Source organism: Meles meles, chromosome 3, assembly GCF_922984935.1.
Source record: "Meles meles chromosome 3, mMelMel3.1 paternal haplotype, whole genome shotgun sequence".
Lineage (NCBI taxonomy): Eukaryota > Metazoa > Chordata > Mammalia > Carnivora > Mustelidae > Meles > Meles meles.
In genome coordinates, this window is record NC_060068.1 from 25,391,311 (window position 1) to 25,409,277 (window position 17,967).

General features: G+C 36.6%; 1 protein-coding gene across 1 annotated transcript in view; it reads left to right on the top strand.

Annotated features, from left to right (window-relative positions):
- GCSAML (germinal center associated signaling and motility like) overlaps positions 1–17,967 on the top strand; it is a 55,528-nt gene that overhangs the window by 8,987 nt on the left and 28,574 nt on the right. The window contains exons 2-3 of the mRNA XM_046000665.1: positions 6,315–6,374; positions 16,265–16,314. Of these exons, the coding sequence (XP_045856621.1) occupies positions 6,315–6,374; positions 16,265–16,314 (110 nt within the window). The remainder of the gene's footprint in view (positions 1–6,314; positions 6,375–16,264; positions 16,315–17,967) is intronic.

Consider the following 17,967-nt stretch of genomic DNA (forward strand, 5'->3'; position numbering starts at 1 on the left):
AATAAACAAATAAAATCTTTGAAGGGAAAAAAAATAAGGAAGTTAATGTATTTTAGGTAGAAGTGTAAAGAATATGGTATAAACAAGAGGAAATAAATGAGTGCAATTCTGATCCAGAATGGCTTAAAGGAAGGTCATGTTTGAGGAATTGCTGTATGGATTGTGCTGCAAATGTTTAACAAACCAATGAAATTCAGAAAAGACTTTCCAAACTGAAGGTACAATTGTGAAAATGTAAGAGAGTTTGAAATATCTGCTTGCTCCAAGCATATTGTTCAAGAATATAGCCAATAGGGGGCGCCTGGGTGGCTCAGTGGGTTAAAGCCTCTGCCTTCGGCTCAGGTCATGATCCCAGTGTCCTGGGATCGAGCCCCGCATCAGGCTCTCTGCTCAGCAGGGAGCCTGCTCGCCTGGGTGGCTCAGTGGGTTAAAGCCTCTGCCTTCGGCTCAGGTCATTATCCCAGTGTCCTGGGATTGAGCCCCGCATCAGGCTCTCTGCTCAGCAGGGAGCCTGCTTCCTCCTCTATCTCTGCCTGCCTCTCTGCCTACTTGTGATTTCTGTCTTTCAAATAAATAAATAAAATCTTAAAAAAAAAAAGAAAGAATATAGCCAATAGGAAAAAAGGAGATGGAAATGAGGTTGATGATGCAGTCTTCAAAGGCCCAAAAGATTGTGATTCAGTGGGTATTTGTGAATTGGAGAAATATGTAATGTGGCTCATATTTTAGAGAGAAATGTCTGTCCTCTGTGCATTAGATGGGATGGCAGACAAAAATGGACAAATTAACAAACTTAAAAAATAACAAGCAATAGATTGTAAAGAGCTGAGATGTGGCAGGAACAACCAAAATGGGAAAAAAAAAAAGCTCAACAATAGCCAAACTAGGGAAAGAACCTAGATGTCGATCAACAGATGAATGGATAACGAAGATGTGGTATATATATACACACACACACACACACACACACACACATACATACATATGTGTGTGTATACCATATTTTCATATACACACATATCTATAATGGAATACTATGCAGCCATCAAAAGAAATGAAATCTTGCCATTTGCAATGACATGGGTGGAAATAGAGGGTATCATGCTAAGCAAAATAAGTCAATTAGAGAATGACAATTACCATATGATCTCTCTGATATGAGGAATTTGAGAGGGAATGTGGGGGGTCATGGGGGGAAGGGAGGGGAAAATGAAACAAGATGGGACTGGGGATGGAGACAGCCATAAGAGACTCTTAACCTCAGGAAACAAACTGAGGGCTGCTGGGGGATGGGTGGGCACAGGAATAGGGTGGCTGGGTGATGGACCCTGAGGAGGGTATGTGCTGTGGTGAGTGCTGTGAATTGTGTAAGGCTGATGATTCACAGATCTGTACCCTGAAACAAATAATACATTATATATTAATTTTAAAAAAAGGTTCGGTAAAAGTAAACACATTTCCAATGATTCATCTTGATGTTTGTCATTTGGATCACAAATGTGCTATAAGAGAAGGCTAAGATTATTTCCCCAAATGAAATTTAATGTTACCCCTGGTATCTCCCAGAGAGCTTTCCATCATTAGAGAATCTTGGAATATATTGTACTTATATGGAGATAGATGAGACACAGAAGCAGGGAAAGCAGGAATGGGTTTTATGTGAGGTGATACTGAGTTGGGAAATTCCCAGTTTCCTCCTCGGCCATCAGATATCTCCTCAACAAGTATACCAGATGGAAGAAACAGAACTGATAAGAAATAGACACTCACTCTACATCACAAGTCACTTTCCTTTACTATGATAAAATATTTCACTGTCTCCAGACCTAACCATTAACCTAGTACCCCTGTGAGGTCAGCCAAGCAATAAAAGAGTCACAAGACTTGTACCAAAGATTCTCCAGATTTCATTCTTAGTCATTCCAGTCCAGTAGAATTAATGGGGAAGGGAAATGACATGTATGAATCTATTGAAGGGTGCCAAGCATGTTTTGTAGTTGGCCTTAATCCTCCTAATGATACTATAAAGGAGACACTGTTATTCCAATATTTACAAGTTTTGAAATTTAGGTTAAAAGATTGTAGTTTCACAGTAAGAAAAAGTAATTTAAATCACTAGACATGAACCAAGCAAGACTCCAAAAATCACTGGCCTTCTCTGTTAACTTAAGGAGGTCTTCTATAGGACTCCTTTCCATGTTAAAAGTGAGCCCATGCTGTGTCCAGGACCTTCTAGTTGTTCTCAAAGGGGATTGAGGGGATGCAATGCAGCATTCTAACTCCTGCTCATCTGTGGGATTCAACACTAAATGAATAATGGGGAGTGTTCCTTCTTCTAGAAACCTATAGCTTGTATACACATTGCATGTAGAATGCATAAATTCTTCTCTCCATATATCCATTGATGGATTTCAGGATCCACTACCCCAAAATATGGTGCCTTGTTGCACTGAATGTCTTACACCAAAGGAGTTTGAGAAAATGGCGGAAGCAGAAAGGTCACTCTATCTCCCTAGCCCCTCATCACTCACCCTGAAAACATATGATAAATCTCCCACATAAAGGGGATTCTTCCTGTACCAGGAGGAGAGGAGACATCCTCATTACCAGAGATAGGGAATTTAGGGTTGAGAGGGCTGTATAAACAAAACTTGTTAATTCACCATTTACCACCACTAGTGCAAACCCCTCTGCCTTGTCCATTCTTCACAAATTTATTGTTTCTTTGTCTAAAAGGTATGAAAGTTTTCTGCTCTGGTCACTTTTTTGGGTCTCCATCCTCTTGTGAAGGGTCCTATATTTTCTTCTAATGTTATGTGACAAAGATATTTCTCCAAATTTTTTCTGACTGACTTTCTTATTTAGATTTTTATTCCCCCATTAAATATAGCATGAAGTAGGGGTTTTCCTTATTTAATGGCATTTATTCAAGTCTCCCCCCATGTATTTTAGTAGGGTGATAATTTTTGTCTTGCATTATTAGGTTGATTCCTAGAAGTCACTTACAACAGTCAGTCTATGAAGTGTTTTTTTTTTTTAAGATTTTTTTTTTATTCATTCATTTGACACACAGAGAGAGAGATCACAAGTAGGCAGAGGCAGGTAGAGAGACAGGAGGAAGTAGGCTCTCTGCTGAGCAGAGAGCCCCATGCGGGGCTCAACCCCATCATGACCTGAGCTAAAGGCAGAGGCTTAACCCACTGAACCACCCAGGCGCCCCTCTATGAAGTGTTTTATTTTCTAGACTGCTATTGTTGAAATGTTACTAAATTTTGTAAGATTATTGTGTATCTACCACCCTTGTTGACCTCATTTCTTTTAATACTTTGTTAATTTATTGGACTTTCTACATAGTTAATATATTTTCTATAAAATTTTTTCTCTCCTTATTGGTCTTACAACTAATACTTTTTTTCTTGTTTTATGTCATTATTATGTTTAAGCTATCAATATTTTTTGGGTCTCCTTGTAAATAATCTTAGATTTTTTTTTCTGAATTTTTCAATTAAGTTTTCTGTATGTTTTTGGTATATTGATCTTATCACAATAAGGAAATTTCATCTTATAATAAGTTTTATTGTTTAATTTTTATTGTTAATGGGACTAGATACCATCAAATACATTTTTTTGGGAAACTATTAATATAACCTTGTAATTTTTCTCTTAGACCTCTAAGGTGGCAAATCATGGCAATGGGTTTTTTGTTGTTGTTGTTGTTGATGACCTATCTTTTAATTTCAGGGATAAAACTCACTCAGTTGCGTGTGCGTGTTATTTTTAACTGAACTTCTGGAATTAGTTAATTCATATTGAGGATTACTGTGTCTATTTTCATGAGTAAATTGAACTTGTAATTCTTTTCTCCCACTTATTTAATTTTGGACCGAAGAGTCTTCTAATTTCATTAAGTGGATTTGACATCATTTCTGTTTTTCTATTTCTGAAACACCTTTCATAAGAGGATATATTTGTCAATGAAGTTTGGTAAGACTTTATATGGAAACATGTTGGCTAGAATATTTTGAGGTATGGATAATATTCAAGTGACAACTTTTGCATTTTGTTTTTATCAGATTTTAAGTCATCAGGTTTATTATATAACTCTTCATAGTACTTGGCGTTTTATTTTTAATCTCTGTAATACTTACTCTGAAATTTGTTTTGATGCTAGATTTGTTCCCTTTTTCTTTTTACTTGAATGTTCCTGCCAATTTTGCCCATCTTGCCAATATCACTCTTTTCTAATATTTGGTTCTCACATTCATTTCTGCCCATAACTTTCTTTGTTTCCTTTTTCTCCCCCAAGTAGAGATAACTGCTTACTTTGTCATTGTCAATCATTTGTGTTTTCTTATGAAAACAACTCATTTTCTTCACATTTCCCTTTATGTATATCTTGGAAATTATCTTCTGTGGCTTTCACTATCATTTTATTAGTGTTTTAGGATATTTGATTTATGTTCCTTTCTTTAAAATAAGGTTTACTTATTATATTACTTAATGTCTAGACATATGTGCATTTTTAGGTATTTCATTGTTAATTTTCAGTTTTATTACTTGATTACGAGATAGAATGTAAACTGTTGATTTTTTGGTATTTAGATTTCCTTTATGAATTTTTAATGTCTTAAGTTAATTCCAAATACTTGGGAAGTTAAAAAAAAGAATTTTTTTTAAATTAAAATTAAAAAAAAATTTTTTTAAAAAAAGAGGAAATTTGGAAAAATCACCCATGATCTTAACACCTTGACCAAAACACATTTTTAAGATTCATTTAATGTCTATTGTCTTAATGATAGAATATAAGATGATACATTTACTCAGCCAACAAATATTTGTACATCACCTATGACCTGATATTATTTGAGTTCTTCCTGATAAAAAAAGTACTCTGTGTACAGCAGAATTTAGTGTCCATTTATGTTCAGTAATAATGACAGGGAATTCCTGCTAATTCCTGCTAGGTTCCTGCTAATGATAAGGATTTTATGTTCCTCCTTTTTTTTAAAGATTTTATTTATTTATTTGACAGAGAGAGATCACAAGTAGGCAGAGAGGCAGCTGGGGGTGGGGAGCAGGCTCCCCGCTGAGCAGAGAGCCAGATGTGGGGCTCAATTCCAGGACTCTGAGATCATGACCTGAGCTGAAGGCAGAGGCTTAACCCACTGAGCCACCCAGGTGCCCCATATGTTCCTGCTTTTAACTTTAAAATACAAACATCCCTTTGAAGGGGAAGTTAGTGAATCAATAACTTCAAGGCGAATTATTTTAGCATATTCTGTTTTCATTGACCAATTTAGAAAAATGGAATACTGAGAAAACTGGACACTAGGGAACCAGAAGAGAACACATGGGTCACTGAAATTAAATTTTGCTTGATTGTGAATATGCAGAAATCTCTGCATCTGAACTCATCTCCAAAAAGGGTCCCTCCTCCTCAAATTTGATTTACTTTGTATTTAGCAAATTATTTTCTTTCCTTCCTGGCCCAATATGTCAATATCTAACTGTGTTCTTGAACTTTTAAACACCAACACTGAGGAAATGTCTTCTCCAAATATTGATGGTGAGAAAAAGTGAGGCTCATAGTCAGGATATTTTGCATGCAGTCCTACATAGAAGCAGGAGAATAGACAAGTGTTGGGAATACAATAATAGAAGAAAAATAGCACTCAAAAAATTACTGTTTGAATAACAAGTGTAGTGACAAATTTGATTAATGCAATCATGCACTTGGGTCTGCAGCTCACTATTGTATAATCTTGAAAGCCCCTGATTTCTCTAGACTCAATTCCATCACTCAGTGCTTGCTTGATTCTTATAAGGAAGATAATAATTGTGGGGACAATACCAAGAGTAATATGCACAACAAACTTCTCTGAATGTAGGTGTGGGTTATAGTGTTCAATATGTGCATGGATGGTCAAACAGCAGGGTTTGGACAATCTTGCTCTGGCACAGAGGTCCAAAGATGATGGGACAAGTATTCCATGGGAATGGATGCATGGGAGCTCCTGGTCTCCTCTGGGCTCACTGGAGAAGCCATACCTTCTTGTTGTTAAGATCTTTCTCTATTTTTGACCCCTCCCACCTCTTCTGGAGAGGTCAGAGTATAGGCATTCCAAACCATTGTGAGCCTGGTCTCTATGGTTAATTTCTGAACTGCTTCTATATTTGTGACTGCCTGCCAGCTCTAAAGGACAGAGAAGTTTGGCAAAAAGTAAAAGCAGGCTTTGCTTTAATGGTAAGGAAAGCAAGAAAAGGGGGTAAAAACATGTGAAGGAAATAAGACTCTCTTTTCTTTTTCCATCCAGTTGCCTGAGAAACAACCAAAAGAAGCACAAGAAAGTAAACCAAGATGTAGAAAGAAAACGGTAAGCATACAGTGTATCATAGCGTTTTTCTCTGAGATTACCTCTGTCTCACAAGGGACTGAGAATCTTTCATAAGAGCTAACATCTTACTTTAGACTTCATAAAAGTAAAATCACAGAATTCTTTGGAGATTACCTCTAAGACTTGGGAGAAGGTTAGTTGGAAGTTCTAAACAGAAGAAATAGGCTATTAGTGCACATGTTTCATTGCTTCATGTTTATATAAAAACATGTACAAACCTATAAGTGAAATAAAGGATGCTTACCTTAGGTTGGCTGTTTACAATGGCCAAGCATCCAATTTATTCCTCACAGCATAATCCTTGGAAAATATAAATCTCATCATGTCTTTCACTTGAGACCCTTCAATTGTTCTCCAATGCACCCAGAAAAAAATCCAAACTTCCCTGGGGACTACAATCCTGAAAGTGTTGACCCTTGCATATTTCTCTGATTTTATTCCACACCCTCCACCCTCACCCACCATTTTCCAGGAATTCTGCTGTCGTTTCATGTTCTTGAAGCCACTAAGCTCAGCCTGAACCCCGTGTCCTAGTGCACACTGCTCCTTTAGCACTCATGATATTTATTCTCCATGCTTGTGCTTCATAGCATCTCTTCCCAGAAATCCTGACTCTCACAGTCTCCTCCAGCAAATATACCTGAGTACACAATATGAAAACATTGCTTTCACACTCCATGGATTTCCTGCACTGCCCACTATTTCTTTCTATGATCTAGAAACTTTATATTAGTTTAGCATTTTATAATTCATCTTCCTTTATAGACTGTGTGGTCTTTGAGGCTCTGACCACAGCTTCACTTGCCTATCTGTTGCCCAACCCTTAAAAGATACTCAATGGGAAAAAAAGAAAAAAAGAGTGGAAAAACAACAGCTATCTGGACACTGATATCTTACCCCAGCTTAGATAAACTCTGCCGGGCTTGCTGACTGTGGGATTTCCATATCTTTGCACTCAACCTCTTTCCTAATCATTGCATCTCAAGAGCTGTTTTTTTTTATCTGAGATGGTCCTTCCTCTCTAAGTGTGAAAGGGTGAGGGATTGAAGGGAAGGTCCATATTTATCGCTGATATGAAATGATGTTTGGAGGGATCAGCCATTACCTAAGTATTTTGCTTACATTTTCTCAGCAGAAAGGAAAAGGTAGACAGTGGGGTGGCTATGCCATCATTGTAACTAACTCCTCTTTACAATGTGTGGCTGAAGAGGTGATGTTATTGAACCAAAGTCCTTTTCTCAGGCTGCCACAAACCAGTTTTGTACAATATAAAGTCATTTAAACTTGGCTTTTGCTTTCTTGTGTCTAAAATCAGATCTGTGCTAAGTGATGTTCTTCAATTCTTCCCTTTAAAAGGAGCTGAAGTGTTGACGTTGCCAAATACAACTAAGTCTTTATTAAAAACAGTAACTAAATGAGAAATTAAATGTCTCCAGGGTGTCCCCATCTAAACAATTTTTTTAAAGTTTTATTTTAATTTCAGTGTAGTTAACATACAATGTTATATTAGTTTCAGGTATACAACTTAGTGATTCAACACTTACATAAAACACTCAGTACACCCAGTACTCATCATGGTAAGTGCACTCCTTAATCCGCATCAACTACTTCCCCCATGTCCCTTCACACTTTTCCTCTGCTGATCATCAGTGTGTTCTCTACTGTAAGAGTCTATATATTGGTTCCTCTCACTTTTTCTCCTTTGCTTGTTTTTTTTTTTTTACTTATTTTTTTCTTTACTTTTTTAAAAGATTTTATTTATTTATTTGACAGAGAGAGAGAGTGCAAGTAGGCAGAGAGAGAGAGAGAGAGAGAGAGAGAAAGAGAGAGAGAGAGAGAGAGAGAGAGAGAGGAGGAAGCAGGCTTCCCGTTGAGCAAAGAGTCCAATGCGGGGCTTGATCCCAGGACCCCAGGATCATGATCTGAGCTGAAGGCAGAGGCTTTAACCCACTGAGCCACCCAGGTGCCCCTTTACTTCTTTTTAAACAATTTTTATTTTATTTAATTTGTTTTAGACAGAGAAAGCATGAGCAGTGGGGGAGGGGTAGAGGGGGAAAGAGAGAGAGAGAATTTGAAGCAGGCTCCCGGCACAAAGCCTGACCCAGGACTCAATCTCACAACACAGAGATCATGACCTGAGCTAAAATCAAGAGTTGGAGACGTAACTGACTGAGCTACCCAGGCAAAACTGTTTTCTTCCTTAAATTCCACATATGAGTGAAATCATAATGATATGCATTTTTCTCTGACTGCAGTTCCATTCACAACATTGCAAATGGCAAGATTTCATTCTATTTGGTGGCTGAGTAATATTCCACTATATATATATATATATACACCAGTTCCTTATCCATTCATCAACTGGTGGGCATCCATAGTTTGACTATTGTTGATAACGCTGCTATAAACCAGGATCCATTTATCCATTTGCATTAATGTTTTTGTATCCTGTGGCTAGCTACCTAGCAGTGAAATTGCTGGATCATAGGAAAAATCTATTTTTAACTTTTTGAAGAATCTCCATGCTGCTTTCCCCCAGTGGCTGCTAATTTTATGAAAGGGACTCACAGATCTTTAACCAGTTAATTTGATGAGGAAGAACTCAACTCTTCTGACTACCTGAGTCAATTGCAATCAATAATATTATGTAAGACATACATGGGCTAGAATTAAATTTAGTTTCATTTTGGCTAGTTTGATCAGATCATGTTCTTTGAATAAAGTTACTTTTGCTTCATCTTCCTGAGTCAATTTTGGTTATTTCGTTTTCACTAGAATATTATCAATTAATTCATGATTTTAAACATATTCACCAAAGTTATTGTGTGAGTGTATTGTGTGAGTGTATTGTGTAACTCTTTCAAGTTATTTAGCTTTTTAAAATTTAGGTTTATAGACATATAGCACAGTAAAATTCATCCATTTTAGGTAAATTATTTCATAGGTTTAGAAAAAATACAGTCATGTGACCACCATCTCCATCAAGATACGGAATATTTTTTCACCCTTCCCTCACTGACAACCCCCGGCAACCACTGATCTGATTTCTGTTTTGCTTTTTTTTCCAGGATGTCACAGTATCATTGCTTTTACATTTATTATGTTCTTATTTATGCTGTCCTTAGATTTTTTTCATTGTTGCTATTCTAATTACTTTAAATTAAAACTTAATTTTTGTGTTTTCAGTTTTTTCTTGTTTAAAAATGGGGACATGTAATAATATAACTTTTTCTCCAATAGTGTTTCTCTTTTATTTTTTTAATTTAAATTCAATTTAATTGACATATTGTGTATTATTGGTTTCAAAGGTAAAGTTTAGTGATTTGTCAGTTGCATATAACACCCAGTGCTCATTACATCTAGTGCCCTCCTTAATGTCCATTACTGCCACTCATTTAATGTCCCATACTCCCACTCACCTCGCCTCCAGCAACCCTCAGTCTGTTTCTTATAGTTAAGAGTCTCTTATGGTTTCTCTCTCTGTCTGATTTTGTCTTATTTTGTTTTCCCTTCCCCTATGTTCATATGTTTTGTTTCTTAAATTCTGCATATAAGTGAAATTAATACATATTTGTCTTTCTCTAATTGATTTATTTTGCTTAGCATACTACATTCTTGTTCCATACACATTGTTGCAAATGATAAGATTTTATTCTTTTTATGGCTAAGTAATGTTCCACTATATATTACTTCTTCATCTATTTATCTGTCAATGGACATCTGGACTTTTTCCATATTTTGGCTATTGTGGACCTTGCTGCTATAAACATTGGAGTGCATGTGCCCCTTCAAATTACTACGTTTTAATCCTTGGGGTAAATACCTAGGAGTGCAATTGTTGGGTTATAGGGTAACTCTATAACATTAAAAATTTTATCTCACCTACTTCCATTCAAGTACCAAGCACAAAGTTGTAAACATGAACTGGATTAAAAAAAAAAGATACAAAAAAGCAGAAAAAATCTATTAAAGTCAGATAAATGTAATCATCTCTTAATAATTATTGTTGAAAATACTTAATAAAAAAAGAAAGGAAGTGGCTAGCATAAAGAATGAAAACAATGGAAAAGAATGATAGAATCTTCAGAGATTAATACATTATATGTTTATTAAAAAAAAAAATTGGAAGGGGAGGCGAACCATAAGAGACTATGGACTCTGAAAAACAACCTGAGGGTTTTGAAGGGTCAGGGGTGGGAGGTTGGGGGAACAGGTGGTGGGTAATGGGGAGGGCACGTTTTGCATGGAGCACTGGGTGTTGTGCAAAAACAGTGAATACTGTTACGCTGAAAAAATAAATAAAATGGAAAAAAAAACAAAACAAACAAACAAACAAAAAACAACATTGAAAGCATCAATAAGTACAACCAAGACTTTATTTTCTTTTTGTTAGTTTCAAAGGTAGAACTTAATGATTCATCAATTTCATACAACACCCAGTGCTCATTAGTTCAAGTGCCCTCCATAATTTCTGTCACCCAATTAATCCTTCCCCACCCACCTCCCCTCCAGCAACCCTCAGTTTGTTCCCTATAGTTAAGAGCTTCTTATAGTTTGTCTTCCTCTCTGTTTTTATCTTATTCTTTTTCCCTCCCTTCCCCTATGTTCCTCTATTTTGTTTCTTGAATTCCACATATGAGTGAAGTCATATGGCATTTGTCTTTCTCTGACTGACTTATTTTGCTTACCTTAATATCCTCTAGTTCTAGTCAGGGGGCATGAAGGTTTCTCCCACTCTGAGGGTTCTGCACAGTGTCAAATGGCACGTTTTCCTCCTAGGTGGCAGCCAGAATCCTGGGTTGTGAATCAGGGATCCCCAATCTGGAGGGCTTGGAGGCTAGGCCTCTGGGGATGGAAGCTTAAAAACCCAACCTAGGGTTAGGGTTAAGGCCTAGGGACATGACAGCTCTGATCTGCCAGCACTGAGGCAGGCTTCCCCAATGGCTGAGTGGAGGGTGAGTGTCTGGAGGATAGTCAGGTCCCTGGTTGGTGGTCCTAGGGGGTGCCTACACTTGGGGTGACCTCATGGGAGTTTGAAGGTTTTTTCTGCTCTGATGATTCTGCACAACTCCAAATGGCACAGTTTCCTCCTGGGTGGTAGTTGGAAACATTGCTGCAAATGGCAATATTTCATTCTTTTTGCTGGGTGAGTAGTAATCCAATCTGTCTCCATCCCATGTGTTGTTAAAGGAAATAGTATTATTTTTTAAAAAAGATTTTATTTATTTATTTGACAGATAGAGATCACAAGCAGGCAGAGAGGCAGGCAGAGAGAGAGAGAGGAGGAGGAAGCAGGCTCCCCGCTAAGCAGAGAGCCGATTCGGGGCTTGATCCCAGGATCCCAGGATCATGACCTGAGTTGAATGCAGAGGCTTTAACCCACTGAGCCACCCAGGCACCCCAGGAAATAGTATTATTGTCCAATATTTTGTTACTTTGCTTTTTATGTTTTCTTGGACTTGAACTGTTTTTAATTCCAAACATTTAAAAAATATTTTTTATAATAAATTCTGATTTTATTGCATTACTATCAGTATCAGTATCTATGTTATTTCTGCTTGTAAATTTTATTGAAGTTTTTTTTATATATTGTGCATCAACTTCGAAATAAGTTACTTATAGTCTTTAAATTGTTGTTTCTTCATATGGAGAATAGTTTTACAATTAAAAATACTGCAACTTTATGTAATGGAAACATTTTAAAAAGTTAACATTCAGACATTAGCACATCCTTGGATGCAACTAGAATTTAATAGGTGTAAGCTAGCAATTTGTCTATTATGTTCCATAGACTTTGGAAATTCCAATGATAAGTTTTTAAGGATCATAATTTGAAATTTATCTATTAGGGAAAACTGATTATGTATTTTAGATATTCTATGTCCTTATTTTTCTTACTTTTTGTTACTGTCTGAGAGAAATTAATCTACTATTTCATTTGAGTTAATGTTCGTTTTCTTTTCTTTGCTTCATATTGATTCTAAATATTTCATTAAATAACATTTCATAAGAGTGCAGGCATTTGTGGTTTTGTCTTTATCATGTCATCTCCTGTCCATCTTTGTTCTGAAATGAAAGGAGGGAAATTTGTAAGTCTTTATCTTCTAATGTGTATGAAGACCAATGTGGTGGAAGGGTCAAGATAGGTGGGGGAATGGCAGACAACTCCCCTTCAGGAAGCAAAGAGAATAAGGATGATTAACATACTAACATAATATTGTCTGAATTAGTTTTTACATATAAGGCTGCATTGGTTTCCTTGGATTGCCATAACAAAGTACCACAGACTAGGATTTAACAGAAATTTATTTTCTTTCAATTCTGGAGGATCTAAGTCCAAGATCAAAGTGCTGGCAGAGTGGATCTCTTATGAGGCCTCTCACCTAAACTTATATGCCTGTCTTCTCTCTGCATATTACTCTATGCCTGGTGTGTCCAAATTTCATCTTATAAGGGCAACACTCAAATTAGATGAGGGCTCACCTCAACAACCTCATTTTAATTTAATTCCCTCTGTAAAGGCCCTGTCTCCAAAAACAGTCACATTCCAAGATACTAGGCACTAATCTGGGGGGAATACACCCTTAAATCCATAACATAGTTCTGTAAATAACAACAACAACAGGAAAAGAAAACAAGGAAGCAAGCAAGAAAAATAAAGAAAAGGAGGAAAGAAAGGAAGAGAGAAAGAATAAATCAATCCAGGGATATTTCCAGTCTGCAAGTTACAGCTAGCCACAGTTCCCAAAACTATCTCACTGTGTTTAAGACAGGCAGTCAGTAGTAGATAGTGATAATCCACAGCATGGATTTAGACAGATTTGGATTTTATGACCAGATCCCCAATGACAGAGTTGGCTGAGCAAGTTAGATTCTTCATTCACCAACTTCTTTGTAACATGACTTTGCATTCTAACATTCAAATGAAGTTTATAGTCATCTTCTGATTTGTTCTTTTCCATAAAGAACTCATAGGTTTTATAATCCCTGGTACTACTGTCCTTGACAGTACATTTTCACTTCTTGGTGAGTCATAGAATTCTTGTTGTCATCCTATTTTCCTCACCACTTTGTGGACTTAGCTTCAGATGGGAAGTCTAGGCTACCTTAAGTTCAGCTCATTGATGAATTAGTTTCACAGTAAGTTTTTTCTTCATGGATGTTTTAGAATTTATTATTTATTCTTGAAGTTCAGAAGCTATTACATATCTCAAGGTTCCATGTGATTTGTAGGGTTTTTTCCCCCATAAAATACATTTTCAGATTGAAGTCTTTATTTCAGATATCTTATTACACCTTTCAATATTTTTGTTTCATTTATGTAGTTCTCATCTCCAAGATTAACAACTGTGTGTATGATGATTTCTTTCCATTTTATTAGTCTTTCTCTAACCATACTACATTCTCATTTTCTATCATTTAGTGTTCACTTCCAGCATGCATTACATGCTGCCAGCTTTTTAGAAATGCCCTTTGCAATGACATGGAGGGAACTAGAGGGTATTATGCTAAGTGAAATAAGTCTGTTAGAGAAAGACAAATACTACTTGATTTCACTCATATGTGGAACTTAAGAAACAAAATAGAAGAATATACATGAAGGGAAGTAAAAATAAAACAAAATAAAAATAGAGAAACAAACCAATAAGACTCTTAACTATAGGGCACAAATTGAGGGTTGCTGGAGGGGAGGTGGTGGGGAGATGGGGTGATTGAGTGATGGGCATTAAGGAGGCCACTTGAATTAATGAGCACTGGATGTTTTATGAAACTGATGAATCACTAAATTCTACTTTTAAACTAACCAAAAAAAAAAAAAAAGAAGAAGAAGAAGAAAGAAAGAATTGATTGGATGCTTTTAATGTGGTTTTAATCTCTGAAGATTATATCATTCCTTTCCATTGTTTTCCTGCCCTATGATAGCCACTTTCTTTCTCCATTTATTATTATTTTTAGTAATAACTATTAACAGATGATTGCATCTATATGCCTTTAATACATTTTTCTGTTTTGTATATTATTATTTTTTAATCTAGTTCTTGTTTACAACTTTGTGCTTAGTACTTTGACTGGAAGTAGATGAGATAAAGTGGTGTGTTCATACCTTTGTGTATTTGTTTGGGGAAGATACAGAGAAGACTATGAGTTAAGATTCAGGTTTTGCTTTTGGTGTGTTGTCTCAGACTGCCTCCTCACCGAATACTGTCTTCTTTCTGCAGTGAGAACATTTCTTTTCCATGTATATTGCCCTCTTTGATGTGGGCAGGCCTTTAGAAGATTCTTTGTCTATCTTTCCCCTCAAGTTTGGGAGTCTGGGATGCAGAAATAAAAGCTGACATGTTGGCTACTCCATCCTCTCTTAACAACTCACTCACTGCTGTGGTGTAGAGATAATCTCTATTTCTCTCATCACCAGCCTAAACTTAATAATATTGGTCACTGTAAATTTGTGTTCAAAATTTTTGGAATTTTCTCATTTACCTTTAAAAATATAGAGACCCTCATCAAGAACAGCAGAAAAATAAATTGACTTTCATTATTCTCCACTAAGTTGTTCCAAATTTTAGGGTTGCCTTAGTCAGTTAAGTGTCTGCCTTTGGCTCAGGTCATGATCCCAGAGTCCTGGGATCAAGCCCCATGTAGGGCTCCCAGGTCCGTGGGGAGCCTGCTTCTCCCTCTCCCTCTGCAGCTCCCCCTGGTTGTGAGTGCACTCTCTCTCTTCCAGTCAAATAAATAATTAAAATCTTTAAAAAAGTAAACTGTTCCAAATTTTACTATATTGCACATCTGTTCTTCATACCATGGTATTGTACATAGTATGATAATCTAGTAATTCCTTCAGCTTCATAAAATATGAAATTTTATTCTCTGTTTCTTATTCTTTTCTTAGATTTTTTTAAAGAGAGTGCACACATGTGAGAGAAAGGGAGGACAGAGGGAGAAGGAGAGAGAATTTCAAGCAGGTCTCACACCCAACCCACTGCAGGGCTCCCTCTCATGACCCCGAGATCATGACCTCAGTTAAATTGAGTTGGACACTTAACCAGTGGAGCCACCCAAGCGCCCCTCTTTTTCTAGATTTTTGGTTTTTTTCATCTTTATTTAGTTATAATTGACAGATAAAATTATAAAATATTTAAGGTGCATATGGTGATATATGTATATTTTGTGAGTAGAATCCCCCTCATCAGGTTGACTTCCACAGTGTTATCAACTATATTTCATGGTTTTTCGGAAACAACTTGAGTAAGTAGGCTTTTAATTTTAATTAACATTTGAATTGCAAGTCTACCAATGACATTAGGTTAATAGCAATAAAATCTTTCTTTCACCGATTGACTTATTTCACTAAGCATGATACCCTCTAGTTCCATCCACGTCGTCGCAAATGGCAAGATCTGAGAAAGACAACTATCATATGATCTCCCTGATATGAGGACATGGAGAAGCAACATGGGGGGTTAGGGGGATAGGAGAAGAATAAATGAAACAAGATGGGATTAGGAGGGAGACAAACCATAAATGACTCTTAATCTCACAAAACAAACTGGGGGTTGCTGGGGGGAGGTGGGATTGGGAGAGGGGGAGGGGGCTATGGACATTGGGGAGGGGAGGCGAACCATAAGAGACTATGGACTCTGAAAAACAACCTGAGGGTCTTGAAGGGTCAGGGGTGGGAGGTTGGGGAAACAGGTGGTGGGTAATAGGGAGGGCACGGTTTGCATGGAGCACTGGGTGTTGTGCAAAAACAATGAATACTGTTATGCTGAAAAAAATAAATAAAATGGGAAAAAAAAATCTTTCTTTCAAGTGTGTTCTCAGCTTCAGATGACTGGGCTGTGTCATGTTATTATCTCTTTCCTTTGCAGTCAGGAAACGACTACATTTGAGAGACAAAATCAAGTACAGGATAAGAAAAGTAAGTCATTGCTTCATAATATTTTTCATACAAGGGAATTTGTAAATTTAACATCTAAATTCGTTCTGAAACTATGTTAGGTTTGAAGGAAACACAGCTTTAAGCCCTTATAGGGATGTCTTAGCCATTCATTTTATTTTTTTGTCTAACAAAATTGATCTCATTACTTTTGCATGAAAGTAATATCTGTGTGTGATTTATTTCAGTTTCCTCAAATTTTTAAGTTTTTACAAGTTTATTATTCACTTTTTGTTAGAGCTAATAATCTATTTATCTTGTTAAAAATCTAATAACTCAATAGATTGTTAACCAGATGACATGTAAAATACAGAAAAAGAAAGAACCTAGATTCTTAGCTATTTGTCCTATTAGAAATATTTCATTCTTTCCTGGAATTTCTGAAATTGCCTGAATTTCTTCTTTTTTTCTTGTGAATTATACTTTTTTATTTATTAAGTTTTTATTTTAATTCTAATATAGTTAACATAAAATGTTATATTAGCTTCAGATGTATAATATGGTGATTCAACAATTCAACACTTTACTCAGTGCTCATCACAAATTCACTTCTTAATCCCCATCACCTATTTCACCCAACCCCCTCCAACTCCCCTCTCAGAACCATCAGTTTGTTGGTGTGTTTTGTTTCTTAAATTCCACATATGAGTGAAATCATATGGTACTTATCTTCCTCTGTCTTATTTGCTTAGCACTATACTATGTGGTTCCATTCATTTTATTGCAAATGAAAGATTCATTCTTTTTTTATTGCTGAATAATGTTCTGAGCTGTGTAAGTTCTTAACACATTTTGAATATTAACTCCTTAGCAAATGTATCATTTGCAAATATCTTCTCCTATTCAATAGACTTCATTTTTGTTTGGCTGATGGTTACCTTTGCTCTGCAAAAACTTTTTATTTTGGTGTAGTCCCAATAGTTACCCTTAACCACTTTTATGCAACATTGTACTGGAATTCCTAGCCACAACAATCAAAGAAGAAAAAGAAATAAAAGGCATCAAAGTGGTAAGGAAGGAGAAAAACTTTCATTTGCAAGTGACATAATACTATATATGGAAAACCCTATAGACTCCACCAAAAACCTATTAGAACTGATAAATGGGGGCACCTGGGTGGCTCAGTGGATTGAGCCACTGCCTTCAGCTCGAGTCATGATCTCAGGGTCCTGGGATTGGGGCCCACATTGGGCTCTCTGTTCTGCAGGGAGCCTGCTTCCTCCTCTCTCTCTGCCTGCCTTTCTGCCTACTTGTGATCTCTCTCTCTGTCAAATAAATAAATAAAATCTTTAAAAAAAAAGAATTGAGCTCTCTATTCTGTTCCACTGATCTATGTGTCTGTTTTTGTGCCAGTACCATGCCACTTCCTTACACCACACACGAAAATAGACTCCAAATGGATGAAGGACCTCAATGTGAGAAAGGAATCCATCCAAATCCTTGAGGAGAATGCAGGCAGCAACCTCTTCAACCTCAGCCATAGCAACATCTTCCTAGGAAAAACGGCAAAGGCAAGGGAAGCAAGGGCAAAAATGAACTATTGGGATTTCATCAAGATCAAAAGCTTTTGCACAGCAAAGGAAACAGTTAACAAAACCAAAAGACAACTGACAGAATGGGAGAAGATATTTGCAA